The sequence below is a fragment of the Chaetura pelagica genome, unplaced genomic scaffold (genome assembly GCF_000747805.2).
Source record: "Chaetura pelagica isolate M959 unplaced genomic scaffold, ChaPel_1.0 scaffold230, whole genome shotgun sequence".
In the NCBI taxonomy this organism is placed as follows: Eukaryota; Metazoa; Chordata; class Aves; order Apodiformes; family Apodidae; genus Chaetura; species Chaetura pelagica.
The window spans coordinates 1,042,130-1,065,057 of NW_009951955.1; the positions used below are offsets into that span (position 1 = coordinate 1,042,130).

At 40.2% G+C, this 22,928-nt stretch overlaps 1 protein-coding gene across 1 annotated transcript in view; it reads right to left on the minus strand.

The window, feature by feature from the left end:
* AUTS2 (autism susceptibility candidate 2) overlaps positions 1 to 22,928 on the minus strand; it is a 565,263-nt gene that overhangs the window by 411,153 nt on the left and 131,182 nt on the right. The window contains exons 3-4 of the mRNA XM_009999154.1: positions 19,057 to 19,158; positions 10,719 to 10,754 (exon numbers count right to left, since the gene is read on the minus strand). Coding sequence (XP_009997456.1) covers positions 10,719 to 10,754; positions 19,057 to 19,158 — 138 coding nt within the window. The remainder of the gene's footprint in view (positions 1 to 10,718; positions 10,755 to 19,056; positions 19,159 to 22,928) is intronic.

Genomic DNA, 22,928 nt, shown 5'->3' on the forward strand with positions numbered 1-22,928 from the left:
CAGAAGGTGCCTGCATGGCTTTGCCAGCACAGGGTTCAGGTTTGCTCGTGCTTCTGTTCTCTGCTGTGAGCGCAGATCACTTCTGACACAGCTGCCTCTCCAAGGTGGGAACAGCCCTGCAGGCCAGATGTTAATATTGCAGAGGAGGCAGGAAGAGAGAACATGGCTCACCACCAGGTGTAAGTGATCCCTCTGCAGATGGACTAGCTAGCATCAGAGCATTTCAGAGAACCTGAAAACACACTACTTCCCCCAGCATTTGTGCTGCCAAGTCTCCAACCCCTGCGTGTGCATGCGCTTGTCAACAGGGGCTGCAGCTGGAAAATTTCTGGGCCTACTGCTACTAACTGTGCAAAAGCAGAGTTACAGAAACACTTCAGTTACTACCTTTAATGCCATATTTCATCAAAGAAAAGAAAGTGCAATCTGGATACCATAAGGGTGACTCCTTGACAAAGATTATCCCTTTGCTACTATTTCACCATCTTTTATTATGGCTAGGGTCTATTCTGCCATTGAACAACAACCTCTTTCATCTGTTAAGGAGGAGCAATCAATCAGTGCTATTAGAAGTTCTAGTACTACATGAATGCACAGGTAGGCATTGTCTCCATGCTGAAGAGCCCTGTTATATAGGTCACTGAATAAAATGAAAAGCTAAAACATTCACAATAAATACTCATATAAATAGTCCCTATTCATTCACAAGCAAGTGATTTTCAGATTTTTCCTAGAAATTATTTTACAGTGATGATAAACAATGTAGCCAACTCCACTGATCTTACATGACAACCTAGTTTTTGCACCAAAAGCATCCACAGTGATGCAGAGAGATCTGCAGGAAAACCCTCCAGCAGGAGGGAACAGTTGCCATCTTGCAGCAAAGCCAGCCAGCAAGCCCCTCCATAATGAAAACTGCACAGATCTGATTGCAGGAGTCAAAGGACTACTCATCATGCTGCAAAGATGGCTTGAAACAATAGTATTTGCTAGAGCAAATGGTGGATGTGGCATCCACATCTCTCTGCAGGAGGGAATGTTCAGAACATCAAATGAGATGAGACTTCAGGAGGTGAATAAGCTACTTCAGCTGAATGCACATTAACCCTCAGGTGTAGCAAAGAACAAAACATTAGTCCTGATTTATTTATTTTTTGTAACAGATTTATCACTGTTAAAGGAAAAGCCGTCAAAAAACCTTCACTTCCTAATGGCCTGAGAACAGTAATAACCCAATAATGTTTTTCTTATGGACAAAGTAACCCCAAATATTTATAACAAACCATTACAGCAACTTTACATGCCTTCATCTAATTATTTCCACTGAAACAAACACACAAATCTTCCAGCTCCATGCTGACACACACACAGCCTCTCCGAGCACCAAGCCTTCAGCAACCTTACTCTGATGGACACTTTTTTTTTCAGGAAATGACACAGTGACATAGGTAAAAGGTGATTTAGATAGACTGCTGTGTCACAAATTGTCAGGATCTGATTTAGAGACCTTGCCTTTGTCAAGAAAGACAGTTGGGTGTCTGCTTTAAAGAAGTACTGGGAATATTTTCATCAAAGGTTTGAATTGAAAAACAGTGGGAGGTAAATATCTGAGATGTTGCCAAGAAAGACCGCTATATCCGTGCAATTACCATTAACAGGGGACAGCAGTGGTTCAATGAAGTAATTCAATCTGGTGTCCTACATTTTATCAGACAGCAATTTTGAGTTCTGACATAAAAGGCCAAGAAAGAGGATTGGACTCTTTTCTGTGAAATTCAGCCTTAATTCTTGCAATCAGGAGATGTGTTCTCTGCTTCAGGTACAATCCTGCAAACCCTCCAAGTGACTCAAAAGAAGAATATACTAATATTCACCATAACAATCACCATTCACATCGGGACAAGCCATGCTTTGGGCAAGTTTTGGAACTCAGTGCCTGCAGAATTAATACAGTATTTTCCCTATTTAAATAAACTAGTATTTTCTTACTTCTAAGTTTAGCAGAAATAAAAGGATCTATTGTTCAAAACACAGTATCACATAGCCTATCAGTAATCAGTAAAAATATTCTACATATTCTATGTAGCCTACAGCAAAGCTGGGGAGGGACTTTTGACAAGGTCTTATAGCGAGAGGACAAGGGGTAATGGATTAGAACTGGAAGAGGAGAGATTTAGTTTAAACATTAGGAGGAAATTCTTTAGTGTGAGGGTGGTGAGAGCCTGGCCCAGGTTGCCCAGGGAAGCTGTGGCTGCCCCATCCCTGGCAGTGTTGAAGGGCAGGTTGGATGGGGCTTGGAGCAGCCTGGGCTGGTCGGAGGTGTTCCTGCCCATGCAGGGGGGTTGGATCTAGATGATCTTTAAGGTTCCCTTCCAACCCAAACCATTCTATAATTCTATGCTTCTACCAAAATATGAGAAACGGAGGGAGAGGCAGTATTTCTTCAGAAAATGGCAAAATAAAGTCTGTGGAGGCTCACATCAAAATAATGCCATCACATGGCTCCTTGCTAATCCATCCATATTGCACACTCCTATTTCTTTAGAGGCTTTTGCATGATCTTTCTCCAGAGGAATCCTATCAGTTCATCAAATAACAGTACTGGTGATTTCCAAGCTCACCAAGTTTGTACAATAGCTATGCATTCCATCTCAGCAGACCTCAATGGCACACAGCTCCCTGTGAATTTTCACACCACCTCAGCATTCAACACGTTGATATTTCCAGCACAGCACCAACCCAAACCATCACTACCACAAACCCTTTCTTCAGGGAACTCACCAGATTTTATTCTTTCAAGTCCTTCCCACCATAATTCTTTTTGCTGGAGTGTGCTGTTCTACAAATTCTCAAGTTACATAATGCAGAAGTCTTGCAAGGTTTTCCATTAATTTTAAAAGCACACAGGAGAAAACACTAAATTTATTTTTTTTCTGAGTAAAATTTCACCACAAACAATAACACCAGCAGAAAACTTGCATCAGAAACAGTCCAGTATTGCTCTTTCCACTTGGTTTACAAAAAAATGCCACCAAGTTCAAAACTTCAGTAACAAGAACAAACTGGCTCTTGTTTCATACAGAACATGGTCAACCACCTTTAAATGGGACACAAAACCAGGACTGTCAATGAAACACTCCACTCAGGGCTTGCATACCTCTTTTCTTTATATCAAACAATATAGAATCTTCTCTAGAGATCCAACACTATATCTCCTCCAAAATATTACACATACAATACATACATTTAATGCTATGGAGTATTCTCTTTTAATGATATGAAACTGAGACCCTGGGATGATGAAGGCTTTGTGTATGACAGCTTAACTGCTTGCAATCAAACTAATTTGCAGTGCGATGACCTAAAATGAGTTTAAAAGCACCATAATGCATGTTTAGCAATCAGCGAAGCAATTCTTTATTATTCAGGTTCACATCTGCTATTTGTGTCACATGTTATGGGAAAGAGAAAGAGAGAACGAGGGGGAACACAAAAACCCACTTATTTTGCTTTGCAAGAGCTGATGAGGAAAACATGAGCTACATGTAACATTAGAGACCCAATTTAGACTGACAGCAAATCTTAAGCCTTTCTGCTACTTATTATCTCCTGATGATGAATTAACAACAATCATTTATTTTTCTTTAAATTATCATGTCTTTGTTTTCCTAAATTGATCTTTGTTGGAAAAAAAATTATTAAGACCACCTGAAATACCATCAAAAATATGTACTGAGTATGCTCCAAGATTTTCAAACTGTAAACCAACCACTTGCAACACTCCTCTCTTCTGCTGGTAACAGAAGTTAAGAGACCCTTCTGGCAAATAATGGAGATTTTCATATCACCCCTTCAAATACATAAAATTTCTTATTTCCTACCTTCCTCCCTTTCCTCCTTATTTCTTTATGCCATCTCCATTCATCTCATTTGTTATCCTTGGGAAAAAAATGGCTCTGAAGAGGTAGGTAGAGAACCATACACAAAAGCAGAAGGCAAAGGAACAAACAAGGTCAAAGCACTTGGTGAAGAAATGCAAAAGCATTAAATGTAACATCACATCAGAAAAAAACCCCACAGGAACCACACAAAGAGGTAAAATGGAGCCAAAGATCTTATACAGAGAGCAGAGAATTGCTCAGCTCTAATAACTAAAGCTGGAATGGGCTTAGGCAAGGAGAGTGAAGGCCTTCTACAACAGCCAAGAAGCACACTAGCTCAGCACTGCTCAAGGGTAAGTGGCAACTCCTTGGGGACGTGGTCTCCTGAATCACCAAACACATCTAGGGTCTCTCCTAAAGAAATTAATCCTTGCACTGTTCAGAGAGAGGATGAAAACCTGTGTTTCAGCAATGAGGGGGCAAACCTGGAAGACCTGAAATTTTGACATCTGATCTCAGTTCTGCTTGGTTGAGTTAGAAACTGCTGCTGTGCCTCACCCTCCTTGGTTGAGATCTGGACAATATAATTTCACTCAATCCAAAGACGAACAGTAACGATTGATATTTTAAATTCAAAATATTTTATTCAAATAGCATTAGCCTGTATTAGGGCAGAGTTCTGCACTGTATGAGGAAACACCATTCAGAAGGGCTGCAAAAGTAATTCAGATCTTCATCATTTCTGTTCTAAACAATCTAAGTAGAGACCTGTCTTGATCAAGTTCAAGCCCAGGTAATTTATTTTGCTTGCATTAACATTCCTTAAATACTGAGTTAATAACACATGGTATTCTTAATCTCTAGAAAAATGCACAGTTTTGCTCTCTAAAAGAGCAAGTGGCTTTGCTCCAGCAATTCTCATCATGATTAGGAGGATGCTGGCACTGCACAAGCACCTGCTTTTGCTCTTCTTGTTGCTCTGATGGTCATATTGTCAGCAAACTCTTTAACGAGCCTCAGTTAACCCCAGGAACAGCACCAGAGTTTATAAATGCTAAAATTAAAAGACCTTTGTTAGATTTTATTACACTTAATGTACTTAGTTGGCAAAGATGATGCCTTCCTCACAGCAGCTGTTACAAAAAACTACATTTTCAATGGCTCCTGGAAAATAAAAGGCAACACCTAAAAGATTTCAGATTAAGACCAGGGTTTCCAGGTCTCACCACTCCACACCAAATCTGCTCCACTTAGGTCTGCAAACACTAATAGGCAATTACAATCCACAGACAGATTTCTACTGGGGATCTTGTCCACTCTTCTTGAATCAGAACTCAGAGGATTCATAACCTCTGTTGTCAGCTTCACTTCTGCAAGGAATGGGCACACAGAGATTTTAAAGCAGAGCCAAAATGGACTTCAGTACACCCTTCACAATAATAGTTGGTAAACTCATTACAGTGAGAAAACTGGAGATAATTCATTACGCTACAAAGCAAATGAGGATTTGTTAACAATAATTTATAGTGCAAAACACAGGATAACAAGGATTGTCTTTTCAACTGTATTCACAGGGGACAGGACAGGTTATTAAGTGTGGTGCCATCCAAACAGCCTCTGCAGTTGTGCTTTGTAGACCTCCTAGTATTTCAGATGGATACACACTCTCACATCAGCAAAATATATTCAAGTATTTGGCTTCTAAAGTCAAGCACTGGAAATCACTGAGCAACTTAACCTACCTGGCAAGGACAACTCTTTATTTACCAACATCACTGTGTACATGATGTGTACTAAAGTATTATGTAACATTAGCTGGTTTAATTTCTTAAACTTACTTCAAATGATAGTTTTGATCTGTTTGTTCCTCCCCTCTGGAAACTAATGGGTCTTACTGTACCTGCTGCTAGAGTGGAATCTTTAGAGACTGCTCAGATACACTCACAGCTGAAGAGTCAACAGCATCACATATCTGACTACCACAAAGAACACCACACAGGCTACTCACGATTGCTGTCCCTGCACAGAGAACAGATGATGGAGGAACACCTACTGGTTGTAAGGGTTCTATCTGAGAATATAAACCCAGAGAATGTGCTGGAATGACTAACTCCACAGTCCTGTTCATGTCTTATGTGAAAATCAGTCCTACTGCACATTGAAAAAGCTGACCTTATCTAGGCCAAATACTGGTTTTCCATCATCTCTATCCTGATAGCACTGGTGCTCCATTTACTCCCCTTGGGATGAGTTTTTAGAGCTCTGAGTAATGTAATGCAACATTGCACAACACAGTGTCCCAGTGGCACGCTGTAACTATGCAAACATCTGCTGAACTGAACCCACTGAGGGCCAAATTGGATAGCACAACTGATTAGCTGGGGCCTTTGGGAATATGTTCACGATTTATGTTTATCTGAGTCACCAGCCCATGTGCAAATCACATTTTTCATTTTTCCTCCTTTTTTTTTTAAGGTGGAGCAAGAGCATTGTTTGGAAAAGGCACATTGCAGGAGTTTCTTTCTTCCTTCCAACTCCCCCAATATTGTTTCCAACACCAGCTTATTACCAGATTCCATCCAGCTCTGAAAAAATACAAAGTCTGTGCTTTTCTTGGGAAACACACCTACCAGCCAAAAATAAGCATTAAAAACAAACAAACAAGTAACAGAAAACCCTCAGAACTGCCACAAAGACAAGAGAAACAGATCAAAGCAAGAAATGGAAACAAGCTGCCATAAACAGCAACTGTACAATTGCCAAAGAACCTGACAATCTTGGGAGCTGGGTTTGTCATTTAAAACCAAAATGCTCTGTTATTTAGGGTTTGGTTTCTGTTTTGTGTTGCCAACTATGAACCACCTGTATCCTCTAATGTGAATTTGGCCGAGTGGGAGATGCACAAAGAAAACTAGCAGCTATTGTTTGTATTGATGTAAAAGAAAAAGCTTTTACTATTTCTCGCACTCCAATTACATTCTAAAACATCTCTCTCAACCTCCTAAAATCATAGGCAGATAAACCACATTAAAAATTCACATAATTCAAATAACTTTCCTTTTAATGCTAAAAAGGTGGTTCTTTTCCTAAAATTCTGACTACTTTCCCATTATCTGATCTGACTTCTCGAGGAGATATGATCTACCTTATCATCTATCTTTGAAGAGAGACAAGGACAATTTGCAATTCAAAAAATATGGAAGTCAACTAGGAGACTTTCAAGGAAGTATTTAGTTATGATTTCATAAAGTCCACCAATATTAATAGCATTTCCGTATCTTTTTTTACATGCAACAATCATAGACTGCCTTGTCCCCACAGAAAACAGTAAAGTCATACCAGTACAAAAGGCTTATAGGAGATTAAGAATGATTTTTACCTGTCTCTTCTTTTCTGGCTACGTAAAAAGGACAGGAAAGTGTCCACTCTGACAAGGAGTGCCAAGACATAAGAAATGGATTCCAGCAACAGTGAAAATGGCTTTTCAACCAAATCCACTGCACATAGCAGCATTTGAGAAAGTAGGTAAGTTGTTCCTAACTGAAATAAAAATAAATTGAGGGACTGAGAACACCTCAAAAACTTTGCATCATTAACTGTCATTAAGTGGTCATACACATTTGTCCTGCTTTGCTAAAAGCACCTAATTAGAAAGTGCTTAATTGTTGGCAGTTCTGATCATCCTGGTTAGGTAGGAGCTGGTTGAATCACTTGATTCCCAAGTCTCTCTGTGGCTTTCACAGCACAGGTGGGCTATCAAAGCCAGCAGTACAAACATGATGTAGAAGCAACAAGAATTTAAGAATCCAGTCTCTAACTTGGCCATTCAGAAATTTACTTAGTCATAGTATAAAAGTAGGCAAGATTCCAGCCTTCTCCACTACTACTAGAAGTTCATAATGAATTACTGTGATGAAACTACCACAGAGATATTAGAAGAATGATTTTGTCTCACTGGCAAGTGCCAGGTTTATAAAAATTTCCTTAAACACTCAGTGACCTCAGGAGGCTCTCCTTAGAATGCAAGGACTCAAAAGTAATTATTCTTTGCTGTAGCACACACAGCATCCACAAACATTGCAGACACATGACCTTCCACCCATCAAACCCCAGTGCCTGCCCCAAGCTTAGTTCTTCAAGGAGATTCCACGTCTGTCAAGTATTATCTCCATGACACACATGCTAGGTAGCATAGCCCAAACACATAGCCCATTCATACTTAGATTTAAACAGCAAATTCATGCCACTTAATCCATACCTCAGTGTTCATTCATTTCTGAATAAAACTTGCTTCCATCTGTGTTTCTGCTTTCTGTAGTAGAACTGCTTGGACAGTGAATCCACCAATAGTCCGTGGTAACTTACCTGGCTGCCTGTGTTTCCTTTAGTGTGCTACATTGTACAATATTTCATAGACCAAAGTACAACATAGAGTGACAGTAATTTCCACAGGCAAAAGCTTTATTATTACCTATTAATCTAAAAACTGTAGTTCTATTTGAGATCAAAGACCCTTGTTTTGACACTGAACACAAAAACAAAGTCTTTTCTGGTTAAAAGCTTTGGAAAAAAGAAGTCAAGAGAGTATTCCTTTGCACTTTGATAAAATAATAATTACATTTATCAGAAACACATGCTAATTGGATCATTCTGGAGCATTTTTCTCATTGTCTGGAACCGCAAATACATCTGGGTTTTATTTGCTCCATGTAAGTTAATAAGAGTATGGGCGTTTTTAAAACAATAACCAACATAATCCTAAAAAACATTTTCCAAAGGGAAAAGGGAGGGGAAAACGCTCCACGTTTCACCCAAGACTGTAAGTGTAAAAATTACTATAAGATAGAAACTGAAGGAAGTTTTCTATTGGCTATTAGCAAAGAAAGAAAAAGAAAGTTTAAGAAATCTTATTTCGGTGGCTACACATAAGAAACAGTGCAGTTACATTTATCATATTAATGGACCTAACAAGGGATGTCTCCTCCACCTACACAGATCAAAATAGTATTATCTAAAGTGCCAATACATTGGCCCTAGAAGATGTTAAGCATCTTCTCGTCACTAAATCCCTAACTTGGGAGAACTGGAAGCTTTCAAGCTTTTTGCAAGAGCACAGGGGATGTTGACACCTTCCAGATTTCACTTTACTGGACCAACCCACAGACAGTATGGTGCAAGGAAGAGCAGATGGCTTTTCTTCTGCTACCTCTGCTTCCTAAAGATGAAGCTGAACATTGTTCTCAAACCATACATATTCAGCTCCCGCTATGAGGAGAACAAGGCTTATTTATGTACATTAAAGCCTTCCATCCCATACTATATTTGCCCCATGCCAGAGCATGTCTCTATATGTTCACATGATTTGAATTTTAAGTGCCCAGACAGAGGAAAGCAGTTTGCTCTGAACTATGCAGAGACATTCAAGTTTTAGTCTTAACACAAAAAACATTGAGCCATTGGATATTATTTTTCCCTTCATTTGTTCCCTCTTAAAAACACACAACGCAAAGCAGGGGAAGGACAGAAAAACCAGAACCTTTACACTATTTTGGGCTTTGGTATCATTAGAAAAAATACCACAACAATTTTTCAATTGATAATGTCTTTAGCACTGACAGAAGCATGGACATCCAGTTTGTGCAGAAGTCAGTGTAAAGCCAGCAGAACACAGCATTTCTCCAGGTATCAAGCAATTTTTGTGCTTGCGTTTTACACTTCACATGTGAGGTCACGTGAACACAGTTTAATCCCATAACTTTCTTACAGGATCACAAACTTCTATGAAAAAAGACTAAATTTCACCATGTACTAATGGACAAAAACTATTCTCTGGGAATCTGACAAGACAGCAATAAAGTTTTTTTCCATCATGTAATTGAATACTAGATAATGTTCCCCAAGTTTGAGGGCAAGACAGAAGCAGGCTGTCATTACACTATTAGCTATATAGAGCAAAGCTGTAGAAAATATCTCACTGCATTTTACCCACCTGTTTTTGGACATAGATAATGCTCTATTTCTCCTACAGATATTATAAAGGCAGAAAAAACAGGGTTGCAGAACATAGTGTAAGTTAAAAGAGAAACAGGGCATAAGCAATTTGAATGCAGATTTTGGAGGAAAATAAACAGTGCATTTGATTCTCTGGAAAACATTTTTTACTCCCCAACTTATCCATGCAAGTAAAATATACACTGAGGAACATGGGAATAGACAGAAAGGTATGATTATAGACTGTTAAATCAATTAAGGGGCATGCAAATAAATAACAACAAAAAAAAGACTGATCATTTATAAAGCCAGGTGGGGCCTGATCCTCTTCCCATGACATAAAATGTAAATCTAGCACAGATACAATTACAGCTGCATTTTCCAGTATCAGCTGTGAGACACAGGACTTTTAACCAACAGGTAGAAATGACTGTCAAGTTCTGTGGACTGCGCCACAGAGGAGACAGGACTGCCCTACTGGGCTCTTCAAAGTCCATGAATCAATGGGAATTTGTACAAGGCAAAATCAAGATCCTACCCATCTCCAATTAGAGAGCTGGTAAGACCACGGCTCATTTTACTTACTATAATTGTGTAAATTAAATCCTGTTGGAATGTATGTAGTAATTAATATGACACCTGATTAGTTCAGGAAAACATGGACCACCATGTCAGAAATATTACTTATAATGCATTTGTGGAGGAAGAAATAGAAAAAGAGAAGTTAACCTATTGGGCAAAATGAAATTGGTTATTTATGTTTGTTTCCATATAATAAGGCACTTTTGTTTCAGGAATAATGCTATATATTCAGAGGCACATGTGTTAAAGTTGAGACACACTTACAAAGTAGCCTGTTCCCAAGCTGGATGGAGCTGAGCTCTGCAATAAAACACAAAGACAAAGTGGAAAGTCAGTGATGGTTTTTAACACGTTCCAATCCACACAGCTCATTACCAGTCCTTTCCAAGCTTTTCATCACTACATCACAGCACCAATGTGCTGCCCCTTGTCATCTGCTACTGAAACAAACACCATGTTGCTTAATTTTTCCCTTTACATCTCTCAACGACTCTGAGATGGTAACGTGCTATTTACTGAATTCCAAGCTTCTGCGGTGGACGTAATTGCCAATTTATTTGACAGGCAGCTGGGTAATGAATTAATGATGGCATTTCGCCCTGCACTGAGACTAAACAGACACTCATCAACCAGCCTCCCTGACATGCTGACATTCAATGCTCTGGACTCCAGCTACTCAGCTTTGTGGCCACAAAGGGGCAGGCAGGAGGGGGAAAAGAAAAAAAAACGTAGACTGACTTCAAAACAAAAAGCCCGGTGGGTTTGGATGACTTTTTCAGCGTATGACCTGTTTGCCAATTTATTCCCGAAAGGCCCCGGTTAGTACACACACAGTGCTTTTCCAAAATGAGACATTTTGTAAACATAATTAGTAGTTTGAAATGTAAAGAACTTGTGGGCACAGAGAAACCGCTTCAGCCAATGCACCATTTCCTGGAGAATGCAGTCACTACTATTTCCCATTTGGATGTCCACACTGTTTCACAAAACAAGGATTGAAAAAGAAAAAACAAAACCCAAATACCTACAGCGTGAAACCGACTTCAAAGTTCAAACCCATAAAAATAATTAAAGCTAATATTATTACCATGGAAAATAATAAAAAGATTTAAATGCTTTAAAAAATGCATCACTAAATTCAGTTTAAGTGGAGCATGATCACAACCTCCACATCCACAGGAATTAAGGAGATAAAGGGTTTTGTTTCATTAGTTTTTCATCTAAGCAATGAGGATTACACAGCAGGTTCTCTCAGAGACATGGTGAGAGACCTAAACATCTCAGTCCTAATCCAGGTCACTGCTGTTACATTAAAGGGTGAACAGTTCCCAGCGCTATGGCCTTATCACCTGAAACACTTCAAGCCAAGTTAGTCAATGGACAAGGAAGCAAATTGCAGAGGATAATTCTCTAGCGAGCAGCAGGTAGTCCAGATGACCAGTCTTTAACTCCTGTAGCTCAATTCCTGTTTCTGTTCCTTAGCACAACCTCCATTTCAGTAATGACACAGCTCAGTGACTACCAGGAACTGCACAGGGGCCCCAACCAGCCTTGGCAAAGCACTGGAAACAGGAAGGATTTCCATCACTGTCTCTCCTGTTCTGAGTGACTATTGCAAGGAACCCTAACAGCAAATTATCTCAATTTCTGACCAAGGAGTGCAGCACTGACATAAAAGAGAATAAACCCCACAAGTGGCTTCTGGTATCTTTCTGTTGAAATTGGCACAGCAGAAATAATTAGATTGTGCCAAGAAATTTAAAATTAACAAAATTCATTGCAAATAATCAGAATATTTGTGTGTCACCAAAGCAACACTAAGAAGATGTTTACTGAGGTTACATATCTATGGGGGAAGTCCTTCTGGTTTAAGACACTAGAAGGTAAAGACTTAGCAGGAAGAAATCACCCTGGTAGTCGTAAGGGTACCAATATCATAAAACCAGCAAACTGTTGGGACATGTATGAATAAACAAAACTGATACAGAAATTTGGATAGTACGTGGTTCTTGCCCCTTAATTATCAGTCTTGTGTGCTGTGGCTACTGCAGGGTCGAGATCTGCAGTCAACAGATATGGTTATCAGTGTGCAAGGGGACCTGGACAGAAATTAATACAGTCCTAAAGTCCTTCTGGCCCCGCTCATGCTGCTCTGAGGCCTCAGGCTCCCTCTGCTACCATCATCCACAGCAAGACCTTCTGGGTCCCAAAGATGATGTCCCTGACAGCACCTCTGCAGCAGCATCACACTGTGGTGCAAAGGAATGGGCAGCGCAGATTTGAAACTCCGTGGCTGTGAGGCCCCCAGGCTCAGTCCAATTGCTCTGCTCTCCCCTCCATCCCCGTGGCCATGCAGCTGGAAACAACACTGCCACAGCCCAAGCATTGCCAGGCTACTGCTTCCAGATAGAAAGTCCCCTTTTATGAGCCACATCCCAGAGTTTGGTGAGCCACTGCAGCCTGTAGACTGCAGCTCTCTGACACCTGGCAGAGATCACACTTCAGCATTTTCCAGTTTAGTATCTCATGCATTTACTTTCCTGATAAAGAAGATTATTTATACTGCCTTTCACTTTACTCATTCTGCTTTCTCGTTCATGCCATCGGAATTATTTTAATTTAAACTAGAGATCTACCAACATAGTAGAACACATGCAATCATTATAACTGCTTTTGTTTCAGCTGTGTACAGATGCCAACTGAGCCCCACTCTTCCACTCACAATTTTTAAAACCTACTTTACAGGCTGAAAGCTCCAAACTTCACATTCTGCATCTGTGTTTAATTTTTGTCTGCTTTTTATTCCAAGTTTCAGAAGGATCAAGTATCAAAACAAAACGATAAAAAGGAAGAAAAAAAAGAATAAGCAAACAAAGTATTTCCCACTGAATATTTCCATTCCTTCAAAAGCAATGCTGCAATGGCTATGGGAGGACAGTCAAAACATAGCAGTCAAATTACTTTCACTGAAAAGAAACAACTGTGCATATTCAGGGAATTTAAGTTTGCTGGATGGAAATATAGCCCTTCACACATTGCATGCTGCATATGGATAATACAGTTTGCAAACTCTTTGTAATTGAGGTAAGAAAGACTGTATTGCACATGCATGAATGACTGTCAGCTGTGTTGTGAACTGTGTATTGGCAGAGCACACAGGCTGAAGCAAGGGCTATGCAAGAAGACAGCTTCTCACCTTTTGTGATAACTCCCAATAGTGAAAGGCTTCTACTACCCAGTGCCCAGCCTCGGTACCAACTGATGAATGTGATACTGTGTATGCAGCATCTTTACAAGCCCATGCTGAGTCGTGATCCTGCACTGGATGGTTCTAGATCTCTTATATAAAGTGTGCCTATAATAGAGGTAATGGTTTCACTTTCCAAAACCCTTTGCAAAACTCAACATTAGATATACTATTTGACATTCACACAACCACCAGCAGAAACCTGCATCAGGCGCCCATCAGCAAAATACAAGTCACTTGCTTAAAATTGTAACAGGGTTTTGGTTTTGTTGTTTTCCTTCTGCCCCCCCCCTTTTTAAAAACCAAACACAAACTTCCTTTCTTAAAGGGAAGAACTTTTGGCCCAGGAGCAAAAATGTAGTAACCCTCATGTAAGCATTAGTTTATTGTGTACCAAAGAAAATTACATCCTTGAGGTCTTGGAAGGCACAGTTATACCCATTTTGCATATATATTGTGCATTACTTGGGGAACTGGGTGGGGAGAAAGACTGTGTTGTACATATTTGTTCTGGCTATTGTTTATGCAGGTCTGACTGAATGAAGGAACAGTGGGTATCATTTCAATTTCTGATGTCAACATCAAATTACTTATTTAATTTCATGCCTGGCGAAGCATTGTATAGCTACACGCAGAATCATTTCACTTCATTTGTTATGCTGTGTTTTCTTGGTGATTGGCTTGCCTTCCAACTGACAGCTTTAATTACGACATGAATTTGATTGCACTGCCGAGGAATTAACATAATGCAACAAAGCATTTAAGCACCCAACCTTAGACACACAAACACACACACACCCTCACGTACACACACACACAAAGAAGCAGCCACTGCAACTGATCAGCTTCTGGCACACACACACAGAGGTTTGCTGGTGTTATTCCACTTCAGATACAGCCAAGATTAACAAGGATATTCTAGAGAAGGAAAAGTACTAAATATTTCAGAGCCCACAACCAAAAGACTGGCCCTCAATTTGTCTTTCTTTGGGCTCAGTCCACAGGTGGGAGGAATGTGAGACAGCGTATTGAAAATAACCCGATTTTGGGGCCAAAATCACGAGCTGTGCCCAAGATTACACTGCTGGGGGTGTAGACACCTCCCTTCCCCACAGCAAGCAGTAACAGCTTGGGTGGGCAGGGCAATCCAGGACATAGTCCTCATGGATACCTCCCTGAGACCTATTCTTAAGCACAAAGTACACAATGCAGGAGCAGCACACAGCTACAAAACACTGGAGAAAGAGAAGCACTCATGAAATAGTGCGACAGCTTTGATGAGAGCCCAAGACAAGACCTGTAATAAAGGGACAAATGGAAAGATTCTTGTCCTACTCCCTACTGAGGAACTGGAACAGTATTCTAGACAGAAAGGTGCCAAGTATTTCTCCTGGCTTGTGATTCCTTGTTCAGCCAAGGCAAGCAGAGGCCAGGGAGTCCACATTGCTGTTGTGCAGCAAGAGTGGAAGAGCTGTGCTGCCTCCCAGCCAATGACCACATGTGAGAGGCTGTTACTGTTCATCACTCTGCTGACAGCCTGTAGAGCCAACACCAAAAGCATCAGGCAGGGCTGAGTGTGCCCGAAGCAGCTTGTCAGTCCTCTCCTGTCAGTGCAGGCTTGCACTGTCACTGCACTGACACTAGCATAATGATGAGTAAGGTTTGTTTCACAGACATCAGATTTTTAACAGGACTAGCAATGATTTTATAGTTGAATGTGAGCTTCAGTTCCTTGGTAGATGAGGAATTTAGAAATGTGCATCAAAGAAGTCGGGTTTTTGATTCCTTTTTTATTAGAAGGAGGTGGCTGAACCCCTGAATACTCTGTGTGTTTACCATCCAGGTGAGCTGTAACTCTCATGTTTTTCTCAAGTAAATCTCCTAGCTGCTTTGTAAAACATGGCTCAAAAGTACCATGTATTCCAAAGGTAGAAGACTCAAAAATAAATACATACAGAAAGGTAAGGAAAAGAAGTTGACTGAACTCCAAGCTGAGGAAAAGAGAATGAGCTGCCATCTTGTCTTCAAGCAAAATCTCAACAAAATAAATTCTACTATTGGCAAGATTTTGATGAGATTAAACTGACTACAGCACCCTATATATAAAGGAGGAGCAGCTCTTCAATTTCTCCTTTAGGCCCCTGGATCTACCTCTATCCATAAAGGAAAAAACAAGTTGTCATTCCCAAAATACTGCAGAGGGAAGAAAGGCAGAGAGAAATGGGCTTATGAAATACAAACAGGGAGATGTATTAGGGCACTGTCAAATGCCTGCAATAGAGCATTTGAGCAATCATTATCCCTATTCTAGCAGAGGTCAAGTTCTCTGCTAATTATGTTCTCACAGAGGGGTGTGTGTGTTTGTGTACACATGTGCGAGATGAGGACAAAGAAAGAAGTTGATGGAAATCAAGTCTCACTGCACTGCATCTGACAAGAACATAGGATATTCCTTTTCCTACTGTCTGATGCTATTTCAAGCCTCATTATGAGAAGAGTCTCCTGTTTAACATGGTCTTTTCACAGAATTATCATCTTCTCATTTTGACCACCTCTCTCGCAAACGCTGCAAATCACCTGCTCGGATCTCATTAGCCTGGAAAGGAGTCATCCCTTGTAAACACACTTTGCATCAATCTGCATTACCCAAGGACTGCAGGTACATGTACAAGATGCAGAGTTGAAAGATATCTGACAGGAGAGGGAATGAAGCCACTGACATGTCAGTTTGCAACTGGATATTCATTATACCATCTCCCTCATTCTGCATCTGTCACTAAGCTATCACTTAGGCTCCACATTAAAGCCCATGAAGCTAACATTACTGTTTCAACAGCTTACTTACAACTAGGGATTTGAAAATTGATCATCCACCTAGAGTATATGCACTCCATTCATTATACATATTTCCATGAAGTAGCCATGCTTAATCTCACAAAGCTGTCAGGCTACATCAGTGGAGATTCATTATATTTCATGTCCAAAAATTGCTTTCTGACCTGAGGGTTAATCTGCCTGCAATATTTTTAATTTTTGTTCTATCTTACTTCGAGTACACAACTTCTTGAGTATTTCTTCCAAGAAAAGTGTTAAATTCAGAAGAAGATCTTCAGGGAAAACTTGCTCTTTCTGTCTGTTTTTTGGGGTTTTATTTTGGGGTTTTTTTGGGTTTTTTTGTTTGGGTTTTTTTTCTGGAAGGTAATTGGTAGATATCATTAGACAACTCACTCCTTGAAAAGATATTTAAAATAACCTTATTAAGCTCCTGATGCATCTTTGTGCATAAGAGGACAGTTCCAGGTGGCTCTCCCATAGCTGGAAGTGGAAGTACCACTACTACATTGTAAAGCCCTGTCATTTAAAAACAAGGGCTGTTTGTCTTTGGAGAGAGAAAAATGCAGAACAGTATTTACTTTTCTAACTGAAAGACTCTGGGAAAGGCCACCACACATATTCAGGCAAGATGAGAGTTGTCTTGTGCATGTTTTTAAGATCTCAGCTGAACTGGAACACCACACCAGAGAGACATGCCTGTATTGCAATGAGTTATCAAAGCATAAAGCAACTTACTTATTAAACAAAACATAAATTATGTAAAATTATTTTAAAATATACATTTCCACATATATTTACATAATGTGCCTTTCGAGCAACCTGTGAATCCCCATGTCCTCTCTTGGGAGCACTAGGGAAGTTATATTTGCTCTCCACTTCCTTTTAATTTGCTGTAGTGCCAAGACAAAGGGAAAGGATTGTAAAAACTTCAGAGAAAAACTGTATTTGATTGGTGGAAGGGGAACCAGGACTCTGCTCTCACTGCCAGGTCTGGCACTGTAATGCTGTGAGCTGCTGGGAAGCTCAAATAAGCCTCAGAACTCTCCACTCAGTACACTGCAAGGGAGTGACAAGGCTAAATTAAAACCATGTCTGTAAGAAGCAGTGAAATTTCTTGCTGGAAGGTGCTGGGTAATTGTGAAGTTCACTGCAGTGACTTCTCAGCTGCTACAGGGCTCAGAGCAAGGCAGCATGGCAACAGTGACAGGCTGACTGTCAGCTGCCATTCACTGCTACCTATGCAGAGCATTTACTTACTATCTCCTCTGGCTTCACTCTCCTCTTCCAAAGATACCCTACAGCCCTAAGATTGACCTCACCTGATGGATACGAAGGGCAGGCTCTGAAGTGTCCAACTGAATGTACCCATAAAGGTTGGCTCTGGGGGATGAAGGGACCCCTACAGTAACGTGACAAAGGGTTGCAGAAAGAGAGTGCTACAGATTTCACACCTTCACAGAAAAATAAAATAAAATCAGGTGGCTGTTCCAGTGATAGACACAATCCAGGCAGAAGTGCTAGCTGTGTGCCTGCAGGCTTAGATTCACACAACAAAATATATCCTTCACAAAAGTATTTCCTTTAATATCTGCTCAATTCTATTTTATTGGATTGGCCTACAGAGGACACCATCTGGTATCTGTCATCCAAATCTACATGGACATGCCACCAATAAAATCCTCATTTCCAAAATGTGGGTTAGTTAAAAGTAGGGCCAGATTGCTGGCTGATACAAATTGGTCTGACTAATGTAGCTATCCATGCTTTTACTAGCAAAGGGTCTGACCTACAAAATCCCCAATTTAGATACTCTTTTGGGACAGGGCTGTCTTTATATTCTGTGTTGTAAAGTGTGTAGCACAGAGGACCCAGAGCCATGAATAAAACACTCAAGGATTGTGATGGTACACATAATAAATAATAATCTAATTGCAGCCACAGAAAGATTTCTGTAGTCATTCCCATGTTGGAGTAACTCATGCATGTCATTCAGTGACTGGCCAGCATTCTTCAATGGAGAAAAACATTCACCCCAGAGCTGCCATTTCAGGACCTTCCATAGCAGTTTAGGTAGAGTAATAAAGGCAGAGCTTATACTATTGTTGGCCATGTTACATCAATTCATTATGTATAAATTATCTGAGTCTCTCCAGACACTCAAATACTTTTCATAAAGACAGTATTTAGCCCAAAGAAATGCAATCTTTTTCCTTCCCCACTTGGGTAAAAAGAGGCCATCTCACTTCACAGCTATGCAGGGCATTTTAACTTCATCAAATGGCCTTCAACCATGTCAAAATGAATCAGTGCTTTCACACCAGACACCGTACCAAACTTTAAAGAATTTTACTGAACTGAGGCAGGAGACCTAAGTTACCTCTTCCTCTCCCAAACCCCAAAGGGAAGGGGATTTTAGCAACAAACCATCCCAGAGATTAAATCCTGTTAAAACCTACACCCCTCAGAAAGCTACACCAGGAGTTAATCAGGGCAGTATTGGGCTGAAGGAGTTTTACTTACGTCACTGAGTCTTTCCCGAGAGCTACTTCGATGGAAACCTTTTGATTCCCCACTGGCACTTTCACTGTCACTGTCTCTGCAACTGTTTTGACCTGGCTTGAGCTGAAGGAAAGAGAAAAAACAAAGAGAGCAAGAGTTTAGCCTGACTCAGGTAAGTTTTGTTCTTCTTTAACCCTTCCACACATTGACACAAAGACCCATTTACGTGGTGCTTGCAGCACTGCCAAGGCAGCATCTCAGTGAGACCATGGATGCAAAGCGAGCTCCAGTGCACAGCAGCTCATGTGCAGGCCAAGACCTTGCAGGTAGAGTGAGGAAACACTCATGCCCAAAGGAAGTCACAATTTAAGACCTCCATTCTGGGAACTTCCAGAATTCTCAAGTTGTTTATGCCAAGATGCAGTTTTTAGAGTAAGCAATGCATCAAAGCACATGCAGAATCATTACAACATGAGTATTGAGGATCTAAGATCAATGGAAATCTCTCCAAGGAAAGGAGCAGCCATCACTTCAGGGAAGCCTTTTGCTGGATCATGTCCCTAACAACATTGTCTGGTTGTATAAAAAATTCTTGACTAATACAAGTGTTCATAAAACAACATGATTTGCTTAATTGGTATCAGATTGGTTCTGCTGTTCAAACCAGCTTTAATGAACTTCACTGCCATTTCAATAAAGAAAAAATTTAAAACAAAGTATTTTTTCAACACGATTGAGGAAACATCTGCTTTCTCTGACACTCTGGATTATGCAGGTCAACATGTTACAACAGTAGTGTACTGGAAATTAACATTTACCATATACATACATTACACACATGTCCACAAACACATATACACAGCAAGAGGAAGATAACAACTATATCTACTGGAATGCTGAAAAGGTCTATATGTGCTTTAATGTTTCCTTCCCTATATTTTGCTTGAATGTATTACAATTTTCTTCTAGCTGTGTTGATGCTTCATTCAAACTGATTTTCTGAGGTTAATACTAGCAAAAAGTCAATTTCAGAAATGTAGATTTAAAATCACATACCTAAGTACTGGCAGCGAAGGTAAATGCAGAGAAAATACCTGGTGAGGTACCTAATGAAGCATTTTATAAGATACCTACTACACTTAGCAAAATTCATATAGAAATAGCAAACAGCTCCTCCTAATTTATTTTATTAACACATTCATAGTGAGTTCTATTCAGACTTCTCAGAAATAGATAATCACACTCATCTTCATTTCATGACTGGAGACCAAAAGTTCCTTCTCCATGAACTCTCTCCACCATATTCCCTCTTTCTTCCAGCTCTTCTCATATTTTTCCAATTTTCCCAGAAACACACAAAAATTCACACATATTCTCTTGTATAGGCATATGCACACAAAACTTGTGCTTTAATCCCCAGACATACATTCCTACCCACACACCCTGTCTGCCCAATCACACTGCTGTTCTCTCCCAGGCTCAAGGCACAGCACCCTCACCCTAATGATTATCATCCGGGTCTCCCTACCACTACAAGAGCAAAATGCATCTCTAAGTTTGGTATGTTGGAGTGTGTGCTGCTTTACCTTCATCCCTTATTCTCCTCATTAGTAAAATGCAGTTTTGGGTGTACTCTGTCAAAAGGAAGAAAGGGGGGAAAGTACTTACAGCTACAGCCTCAGACACACCTGGGTTGCAATGCATGAACACAACTGCAAAGGATAGCACAGGTGTACTCTCAACCCAAAGAAAATGTAACTGAAGAACTAGAGCTATTTGTCAAACACAATTTCATAAAAAACCCTAAATATTCGACAGCCAGAAGAGCTCAAGTAAAAAAGATTATTGTTTTGTGGTTGTTTTTTTTTTCTTCCAAATGGAATGGTTTATCAGTCAGATCAAAGAGAACTCACCAGCATTTTTTGGAGGCAGAAGGGAGAATAATGAATTCAACAAGTCTCATACTTCATATATAACTCAGAGATCTTATCTAGGACCACTGTGTACTGTAATTTTATGGTCCCAGGTTTAAAATCTAACCACCCAAAGGAAAATAAATCAAGTTTCCCTGACTCAGTCTGTTGTCAACATCCACTCAATGATGGAAAAACTCTTATTCTAACAGGGGTCTGAAGAATTTTTTCCAGTTTCAAATTTTATTTTTAGAACCTCAAATTATTTTGTACACAGTTTTCACACATTAGTTATTTGCTAACTAATCATAACGGTGCATTTTTATACTTCTACATTGTAAATTCCAGCTGTTTACACAGAAGAAAAACCCAGAAGGTGTCATCTTTCTAGACACAATTTACAAGGAATAAGAGAATATGACCAAGATATCTGAGCCTGAAACTCTGTAGGAAGAAAGTGAACTACACACACTAGATAGCAAACTCAGAAGTAAGTCCAAGTTAAGATTTATAAGCTTTCCATATTTTCCATTCTTTTTTTCCAAGTTGAGTTTCTCCCTGTGCCAAACTGTTGAGGGTTTACATTTTAGTCCAAATCCCATCAATCTGTGCTAAATTTAAAAAATAAAGCATGGAAATGTGCCCATTGTCTTAAGAACCTAAAGTTACACACAAATGCACATGAGAATACTTGGTGCGGATAGGCAACGGTTCATTTCAATCTACTCACACTGATTCAACCATTTAAAATTAAAAAAACATTGAAATAACATAGTGCTGCTAAAAGGATCTGCAAATAAAACACTAGATCTTTAGTTACATTACAAGTATTTGGTGCATTACTCTGGAGCACATGGGAACCCTAAAATCAGATTCCTCTTGAAAATAAAACTGTCCTTGGAAAAAATTTGAAGTGCCACACTGACAACTCTTGTATCATTCCTGTCAGGGTACCCCATGCAACAAGCAAAGCCAACATGAAACCCCCATGATGTCTGCTCAAGTGTCTCTCTGAGGAGCTTCCCACACTAACACAGCTGTTATTCTTCTAATTTACACTGAGTGAGGAATGAAGAAGGGTTTGGGGAAAGCACATATGACTCCACACTTCCACTGTGCAGTGGGAGTGAATTTAACTACAGGGACTCACAAAAAAAAGAAACATTTTCTAAACTGAAAGCACAAACTCCAAAAAATGCAGTGTCACTGACTTACAATGGACTTGCACAGCCTCAGGGACTCCCTGAGCAAGAGGTACATGCAAAAATACCTGATAATCAATGACCTGAGTCCTCTTCCCCAGTGTGCATGGCATGGGGCCAGAACCTTGATGTACACCTGTGTCTCCAAATCTCTTCTAGGCATTTTTGGTCATTCTTAGCATCAACATCTCATATCTGGACGTACTTCATCACACTACAGAACCTAATATTTTATGATGATTGTAAGTGTACTGGAGGATAATAAAAGTATATGAAAAGTAAGACAAAAAAACCCAAAAGGATCTGGAAGGATGGCTGTTGGCTGAAGCACTGGGCTGGGACTCGGCAGTGGCTTTTAGTGCTGACTCTTAACCACACCCAATTTCCCCCCAGAAAAGTGAAAATAATGACAGGTCTTCCCCACTCTCCAAAATTGGCCTATTTAGAGGGTTTTTTTGGCTGGGATGGTGTCCCAGCAGGTGATAATCCCACTCACTGCTCTGGGGCTACTGTGGTAACAACAACGATTTCTAACAGCGATGTGGCTCCATTGCCAATGTATATTAACAAAAAAAATCACCCTGAAAACACCTGCACTCACCCAGGTCTTCATTCCTCCCTTTCATACAGACAGGAGGTCCATATCTGTGTTTTACATGTGCCTGCCGAGGTGCGGGCAGCACAACTCTGTGAGGCGAGGCTGCCTCTGCCGCGGCTGCTTCCCGCCAATTCCAGCCAATCCCACCACAGCCTCCGCCCCTCAATGCTGCCGTGAAAG